Below are 9,088 nucleotides of genomic sequence, written 5' to 3' on the forward strand. Positions count from 1 at the left end.
GGGAAAAGTCTTTTGCCTAATTAAAGACTAAATGCTTTACTCAGCACATGGCAATGTGTCGTGAAGTTCATTCATGACAATTCACTTTTCAATACAAAATTATCAAACAAAACATGTCTTGAAGTAATTATTTTCTGAGTGATAAGATTTAGATAAAAGGATGCACTTTGATATTTGAAATAATCTATTAAGTTACAAAGCATGGTAGTTGGGGAATCGTAGTGGGAAGGGAAAGAAGTGATGGAGAAATAACAGGGGGGAGGGTCACGGATGGGAGCAAGGGGGATGGTGATGGAACCAAATATCTGACGGTATAAAGCCCAGGAGTCGCTAGCAACGGTGACAGTCTAATAAGGGAAAGGAGATTGAAGAATGAGGGGAGTGACAATGTGATTTTTCTCATTTTTTCCCCAAGAATCTAGTGGGTTTTTTGTTTTAGGTTTTTTTTTTTAAGTTTAATTAATTAAATTTATAAAAAGTATAAAATAATTATTTTATTTCATTGTCTAATAATAATTGCAACGGCATTAAATTTTATCCGTATTTAATTGTCTCATTATCAATGCCATTAGGATCTCATTTTAGAAGAACTAATAAAGAATATTAACATTTTTTAGTTGAATTAAATTGAAATGATACAACATAATAGTTTGATGATTTAATTGTTTCAAATAAAAAAATAAAATTTTTTTCTTATTGTGGAAGACTTATTTTAAAATTATGACTAAAAAAAATCTCATGTTGAAATCATTTCTCTTTCTTTCGACTTGAACCGATTCAATACAGATTTGATGGAAAATTGACTCCCCCCCATGGAAAAAAAAAATCTGATCACAGGACTCAGAAACATAGGCTTTTCAAAAAAAAAAAAAAAAGAACTCAGAAGCATAGGACAAATTACTTTGAGCGAAGTATTGCAGTTCTACGGCCGTGCTGGATATTTTGGTGCCACTTCCACAGCCCATGAGGCCAGGACATATTTACATCATTTACACAAAACCCAAGATTTTAAATTTCAGGACCCTGGCCCCAGCCTCCAGAGCGCCCAAACAGGCAAACCTATGCAAGGCTGAGATTTCATAACCCCTTGGCCCTTTTTCAGTGCCAAAAAAACAGAAGAGAAGTAACATGAAGGGCTATGTTCCAAATTCCCAGCCTAATTCTGGATCAGTTTTTAATTGAGATCTTTCAATTTTTTGTGGATGTAGTATTACTCCTCACAACTAGCTTTCTTGCCTCTGTACTGCAAAAGACCTGTCGTGTGTATGCTTAAAAACCATGCATTCTTCCTGGCTTTTTATGTTACAACATTACATACTTGTTCCTAGTTTTACATATTGTCTATATATTTGTCTGTTCTGACATCCCTGGCTGTTTGTTGGTTTTTCTTTTTCTTCTTTCTTTTTTTGAACGAGCAATATTCTAAAATTCATGTATTCAAAAGAAAAATGTGGGTACATAAATGGACAGACGGGGACATTGAAGAGACTCCCATCGGTCGGCTGTGAGAAAATCAGGCTTTTTAAAATAACTCTTTTTGACCAAACTGTAGAGAGCCTGGTAAATGGAGAGAAACTGGTTGTATAGGCAATTAATACTGTCAGGCATCTTTCTCCACATGCTGCTGACTTTGCTGAGGGTAACGGACATACTCCATCCATCCCTTGACGAAGGAGATACGTAGCTAGCATTCATCCGCCTCATACATGGCGGTGCATGAGTGCAAGGTGATGAATGAACTTCACTGTCAGCAGTTGCTGTAAACTTGGATTATAGTGAGGTAAATAAGTTGGAAAGTTCCATACCGATTTGAAGACTCAAAGAGACACCTTTAAGTTTCAGGCTAATGGATGTAGAATACTTTTATGTTCAACAAATTCCATGGTTAAGCTCTACTCGTTGAAAATGTGAATGAATGACTGGCTGATTACTAATTGGATTGAATTATTTGCGAGTGGTTGTTGCGTATTGACGTTTAGCCCTCTAAGTATGTTTTTTCCAACTGTCGGTACATCCGTACATGCACAAATTCGTAGCCAAGGAAAACTCTTGGACGTTTCCCTGCGTCTCTTGTTTCTGTTTTCCGTAGCTTTTCTAATACAAAGTAATAATAAAGCAAAATTCCAAATAACTTTTGCTTATAAACCCATTAGAAGATGCAGTACGAAGTTCAGGATGTGATCATTCAACCTTGGATTTATAGGGTTGAGTGGGATGGAGACTTGGCTGAAAACTGGAAAATCATAAGTTCGAACAGTAATATTCTTCTTTGTACTACCAAAAAAAAAAATCAAGAGAATCTCTATTCTCTTCTTTATGGCTTTTAGCAGTGGCTGAAGAGAACCTATAACAGTAGTTATTCCAAAAATTAAGCTTGATCTTTAACTTGACGCTTTGATATTCTGATATTCTGATTCTGCTTCTCTTTGATACGAAAACTTGCACAATTTTTGTATGGATAAGAGGCGAAGAAGCAATCATTAAAGCTTGTTGAAGCAAGAGAAGATAATTGTCCTTTTGTATTCTCTATGACTCTATATATCCTCTTGTTTTCTTCCCTAATCTCTCTCCCTCCTCTTTATACTTTATTTTGCTGTATCTTTTTGTTCCAAAGCAGGAAGGAACATATATAAAAGCATCCCTGTAATATAATTGCTTTAATTTTATGATTTCATTATTGTTCAAATCACTTTTAGATTCTCTTTTGTCATCCTAAGCATTAAAATATCAAGTTCAAGTTGTTGCAGTAAATAAATATCGAGATGGAAAATTGAGTGTTATAGCCCAGCATTGCACATATTTTTCCTGTACGTGCCAGCTGGGTGTTATAGTAAGTACTGAAGAATGGCAAAATCTTAGCACAAATCGCTAAAGCAAGTGAAATGACAACTGGAAAGCGTAAACGTAAAGGACGGCTTGGAATTCTTAAAGAACATTGCTGGGGACACAGAATCTCCGGAGAAGGCCATCATATTGATGGGTCATGTTCAGGTTTAGATCCTAGCTAGCAGGCTAGCAACCAGACGCCAAACCAAAGGCCGAAGGTACTCTCCCACTCCTACATGCCACAATATTTCTTCTACAAAAACTAATAAAGACTTGCAAAATTGGAGGTGCCCAGAAAGTGCTATCAACGCTGTGAACATTTTCATTTCTTCTTCACTCGTCGGAATAAAGAAAAAGAAAGGCTACGTCAAATTGCAACACAAAATACTAATCAAGTCGAAAAACACACAAGCAAACGAAGAAGAGAAAGCCAAAAACTTCACGTCCTCACGTGACAATCACGTGGGTATTTTATCCCTTTTCGAAAAAAAAAAGATCATCATAATATTATCCTCATGAGTCCAAGGACCCTATTGTCCACAAGTTATTCGACAGGTGTCGACATCCCCTTGCTTATTACACATCTTTCCCTGGACCCCACCCCTAGCAAAACTCACCGTGCAAGGGCTCGCCTGAGCACTTGAGCCAGCAACGCTGGTGCGCTCAAATGAGGCAAATGGCCTTCCGTCTTCAGAATCTCGATCGTGGTTCGTCCCCCTAGATGAGTCCTTAAATATTCCGCGACCGAAGCTGGAACCGAGACGTCCCTGGCTGTCTGAACCACGCAACATGGTACTCTGACCAGGCCAAGTACCCCTCTCAGATCACTGTTGAATACGGTCCTGCAAACGAATAGTGATATGTCCGGCCTCATGTTAAAAAGGGTTCGGCTGAATTCTCGAACCGCTGTTGGCACATCAGCCCCCACGGCCAGTGGGGCGAACCCGTTGACCCAGGCTTCATAATTCGCTTCCATTGCAGAAAAAACCTTCTCAATTTCACCTTGCTCGAACCCTCCATGGTAATCGTTGTCATTAAGAAACCTGGAACCCACAAATTTCATTTTCAATTTAACTTTATTTCATCATTAAAGCAAACTTATGCACAAAAAATAATTCCTCTTCTTCTTCTTCTTCTTCTGTTCTTTTACCTGGGAGAAGCGCCGATAAGGATGAGTTTGCTGAAGAGTTCAGGGCGGCGAATGGAAGCTAAGGTACCAATCATAGCGGAGACAGAGTGACCAACGTAAGCGCAACGATCAACGCCAAGAGCATCAAGAATGTTAAGCAAGTCATCAACGTAGGCATCAAGAGTTGTGTACCTTCTAAAATCGAAGTAATCAGGGTTGACACTTCCAGCACAGACGAGGTCGTATAGAATTACACGATAATAAGGTGTGAAAAGCGGGACAATGCGTTGCCAGGCTGATTGGTCCGTGCCAAACCCGTGAGCAAGCACCAGAAATTTCTCGCCGGAACCATCTATTCGGACATTCAAAGCTTCTAAAAGGAAGTTTCCCATAAGGGCTTGTTCTGGAGAATACTTGGAGAGAAGGGAAGTGCTTAAAAATAATACTTACTAGAAATGTGTTTGGTTGGGGTAGGTTAGTTGCTACCAGTCTATTGCAGATTTGGACTGATATTTATATTGGTTTGAAGAAGGATCTTTCGTTCTTTACTTACTAAAACGGTATTGATTGTGGCAAGTTATTGACTTTGATAGTGATGGTTTTATCTAGGTGAATTTGGGGCATGCAATCTAACTCCAATATTATGTTGTGTGAAGGAGGTCAAAACTGTAGGACTGCGAGTTCTCTCTGGACAGCCATTGACTTGTATGCTAATGCTATGGATAGCTGTTAGACTAGCGGCACCTCTCACTTGCTTCTGTCAATTTTTTGTTCTCCTTGTCTCCCGTCATGTTTTGATCTCTAGACTTTTGCCGATATTTCTTGTTGTAGGATAAGTGACTGGATGCATAGCCTTGAAAGGAGATTTCGAAGACCAAAAGGTTCCCCTCAATCAAGGGAGTTTATTTTTAACGGTTGGTATGAATCATTTGGGGGAGAAAAATAGTTGAAATTCGTGAATGATGATGCAATAGGCAACAACCTCAAGTGAAATTAAAAACGTGAATCTGCATTCAAACTTCCACTTTTAAGTTTTATCTAACTGTCGCGTGTTAGTTCCCTTGTGCACCCGTACCAGCAGGACCACTCACTTCATTCCAAACTTTGAACTGGAGCACCAAAAACTTGTTGAGCTTGGGCCGTGGGACACAATTTTTGGACCAATTATAGCAGGATTCTGCCATACCTTATCGGCACAGGGTTTTGCCGCCCTATTTGGCTTTTCTCGTGTCCCATTTTTTAAAATTGGTCTACATCCTGTATAACAGCACATTGTCAGTGGTGGGAGTTAGAGCTAAACCAAGAATTGTTTTGCGAGCAAATATCGTTTTTCCTTTTTTACCAAAAAAAGGCATGCAACATTATCTCCCACATGCCTATAAATTCAACCAATAATAAAGTATTTTCTAGAAAGTTTTTAATGTCTAGCTGTTTTCAGGCCTCCGGATTAAAACTATAGAAGTGACATGCCTGATAGAGATGGTGCATGTCAAACTCAGTCCCTTATTCTCTGTAGAAGATAAGGAAAAAAGAATCAGTAGATTAATTTCTAGAAGCAGGGTTATCTGGGATCTATTATTCCAGTGGTCCTGAGAAAATTGGATTTTGCCGTAGAAGGGTAGCAATGACCAATGATAACAATTTCATAGAAAGACTTAAACTTGACTCCCTTTATCTTCAGTACATAGGCCAAATGGCAATGGCAGGAATAGTAGGATGGCAGCCCTGACCAAAATAACAATGTTAAGTATAATTTGTCTATTTATCTTCAGCAAGGTTAATGAGTACTTTTTTTCCAGTTTAGATCTGCTATATTTCTCGCTATTAATCAGTTATGTTTTGTGATTATTATGGTGCAAGTGGCTGCAGCCTGCAGTTGCATGCTGACGTTATTGGGGATGATAAAAGATGAGAATTGAAGCAGGAGGTGTAGATATGCTGCATGTATGTTTCTTTCACCTCTAGTCTGCTGTGTTTTGTTTTGTTATTGTTATGAAGCTAATGGCTGCATCCTGCATTTGCTTGCTGACGTTATCGGTGATGATAAGAAATGACAATTGAAGCCAGAAGAGAGAAAGACAACATGCACAACAAACAAGCAGTGGCTCCATGCAATGCAAGGGAAAGCAATGTTAGAATCAAAACAGAAATATTATTCTTACCACTGATTAGATTGTGTCATGGAAATTGCTGAGATTGTGTTGGGTATGAATGTTACACATGGTAAATGAGCAGAGGCCCTGTAGGGTCACGCTGGAATCTGATTCAATGGGGGTAGCCTTCACCTAAAAGATATGGTGCATATGGTCCATTTTTTTCTTGTTGCCGCATCCAACCCATTGGCCACTGAATTGACCACCCTACATTTTTCTGTGCATCTTTTTAGAAAATTTAATCCTCTTTGACAAAGATTGGCCTTCGCAAGCATAAGAAGCTGCTTTTTCTTCTCTCTTTCCACAATTGTACTACTACTTTTGCCAAATTAACTGCAATAGTACCACAAGCTTGCTGTAATCACTAACTTCATCTTTACAAAGACAAATCGCTAGCCAATTACCATACTTCAGGGTCTTCCCCACTGGTGGTGCTTCCACGAAAAGCGAGAAAAAGAGGGCATCATTACAAGCACTGAAGCACTCGATTGCTATAAGAATATCATCAATATGTAGCAAGTTTTCTACCCACGTGGCGCACACGACCATCGTCTAGATCGATAATTCAATGAACAATTATACATACACTCCCACATCTCACTTGTCACTTCTGTATACATCTTCCTCATTTATTTTTATTGGCATACTAGTTCGTTAATGGTATTATCTTAAAATAAGGACCAGAAAGACTCGAGGACATAATTAATCTCCAATACAGTGAATTCTTGCCAGTTTTTGCTTTTACACGGTTTGCCATGGTTTATGATATGAGTGATATAAGCATGCAAATGTAATGTGATATATAAAAATAATATGATATTTCAATTTGTCCGAAGCCGTAGATTGTAATTGACTGGACTAAGCATTGCTCTCCGTTTACACTTTCTTGTTTTTCCCTATTGTTTGGTGGAAATTTAATGACAGAACTTAAGGATTGGGACCAGGAAATGACATCCATGAGCAGATGAGCAGACAAGTTTAGCATCAAACAGGGTGAACTCAGCTAATTTGCTTGTCACCTTAGGCAGGCGAAGCTGAGCTAGTAGGCTCCGAAATTTCCATCAAACAATTAAAGGGCATGTGAGGACACGAGATTTAAAGTTTGCAGATGAGTTAGCAGATAAGTTATGGGGATCTGGGGCGCCCCCCCCTGCGGCCCAACGCTGGCATATCGTGAAAAATGACACTAAGATAGAGAGATAGAGAATATACGTGGTTTGGGTATGGTTTCGTTTCGTACAACCTTGTGGAGGCAAGTTTGCTTGGAGTCTTTAATTGGTTTGATGAGTCACAGGGCTTATCTTATCTAAACTTTATATTCTTCTTTTCTTTAACTTTGTAGTCTCACATCTACCCATATTCGACCTTGTCTAGGTAAAGAATGGGATAGATGAGAGAGAATGGAATAGCTTCAACTTTCTTTTTGAATGACAGATGGGCAAATAACATTCATTCAGATTTAGGTAAGCATTTTCCATGAAACCTTAAAAGTCAAACAAAACACAAGTTCTGGTCCTAGTAAACTAGGGCTCTGTGGACAGGATAAGTTAACAGAAACAGGATAATTTAACAGAAAGAAATTGGACTTTGAAATTAACTAATTTTATGTTATGTCTAATCACTACTGGTATTGGCAGATTCTGCACAGAATGTAGACTCAAGTTGAAATGTCAACCTCATCTAAATCTAATACTTGCATAACCCATATATTCTTCTCCTCTTTAGATTATGCTTAATGGGAAAAACAGAGAGTTAAAAGGTGTACATCAAATGTACTTTGGTCTAATAGCTAAGCCACATAACAAAAAGGAACACAGTGTAATCCAACCTCTTAGAGAATCAGAACCAGTGTTTTTGTCCTTTAAACTTTCATCCCATATTGGTGTACATGCTCTATTTATGTACTGAAGAGATCAGTTAACCCATATTTTGTATTACTACTCTAATTATTGTTAAAAAAAATTATAATTAGCCTTATATATAATTATTGGATTCCCATCTGTGGAAGAAAGAGAGAGTTGGATACTTGGGTTTCATTTTCTTTTATCATTGCCGACTAGATTATTGTTAAAGAACAAACTTTCGACATAATCATTCACTTTCTTTTAACCTTCTTTTCTTTTTAATCAACCAAGTCTGTCTCTCTTTAGTCCTGTTACCATTACCAATGATGGATCATATTTACTGCTTATAATTAGAAAAAGATGGAGATTAAAGATATGTGAATGTAGTCTGAGTTTTCACTTTTCTGGCATGCGTGTAGATGCCACGCCTGTGGCTCCCAGATGATGCGCTGACTCGTAATTAGATTTGATATGTGTACCTAGTTGGATAAGGTGGGTTGATTTCATGTCCTACTTCCTTCAAAATCTTTGGTGCTTTCCACCATACATAATTAATGTAAAACCACTAGAATTTTCCTCGAAATTATTAGAAACTTGATTCTGATGATTTCTGTAATGATTACAGTTCATGCCCCCTCCCCCTTCTTTTAAATCATCCTTGGGAAACTAGCTAGAGTTTCCTATAAGCTTGGAATTCTTTCGATCAAGACATTTTTCTTGCCATCATGTGGCCTTTATCATGGCTTTAGCTTATAAGCCTTTTTTTCCCCTGGCAGTTGGGACATATTATTATCTTTATCAATTTCATTTTTCTTTCATAACAGGTGCTTAACTTTTAGATTTGTTCACTTTTCAGGTGAAGGTGGGGTGGCGGGGTGTGTGCATATTAGTTGCAATTCTTGTGGCTAAGTTAGATTTTGTTTTGATATGGGGTATTAATATAAGGAAAAACTTGCTAACAGCCAGTTGGAGCTATGTAAAAATGCATAAATTCTGGTTTTGGGCTCTTGGTTGTTTTTGTTCATATTCATGAGAAGGGTTTTATGATGATAGAAAGGTTGAGGAACAAGGGAGGGATTTTCTGCTTTGCAATTCTTCTTTTGATGCTCTTCTTATGATAGGAAATGATTACATTT

At 38.1% G+C, this 9,088-nt stretch overlaps 1 protein-coding gene across 1 annotated transcript; it reads right to left on the reverse strand.

The window, feature by feature from the left end:
• On the reverse strand, nucleotides 3,173-4,674 carry LOC18591986 (strigolactone esterase D14). Its single transcript, XM_007018447.2, has 2 exons — nucleotides 3,977-4,674; nucleotides 3,173-3,869 (listed from the first exon to the last, which is right to left on the reverse strand). Exons 1-2 carry the CDS (start codon nucleotides 4,345-4,347, stop codon nucleotides 3,440-3,442), a joined length of 801 nt encoding a protein of 266 aa, XP_007018509.2. The 5' UTR covers nucleotides 4,348-4,674; the 3' UTR covers nucleotides 3,173-3,439.

The sequence above is a fragment of the Theobroma cacao genome, chromosome 8 (genome assembly GCF_000208745.1).
Source record: "Theobroma cacao cultivar B97-61/B2 chromosome 8, Criollo_cocoa_genome_V2, whole genome shotgun sequence".
Classification (NCBI taxonomy): Eukaryota; Viridiplantae; Streptophyta; class Magnoliopsida; order Malvales; family Malvaceae; genus Theobroma; species Theobroma cacao.

Bases quoted from the DNA above. Each gene is read 5' to 3' on its own strand.
- LOC18591986 (XM_007018447.2), bottom strand. From the start codon at position 4,347: ATGGGAAACTTCCTTTTAGAAGCTTTGAATGTCCGAATAGATGGTTCC. The intron at 3,870-3,976 runs GTAAAAGAACAG...TGTGGGTTCCAG, and splicing joins CTTATCGGCGCTTCTCCCAG to GTTTCTTAATGACAACGATT.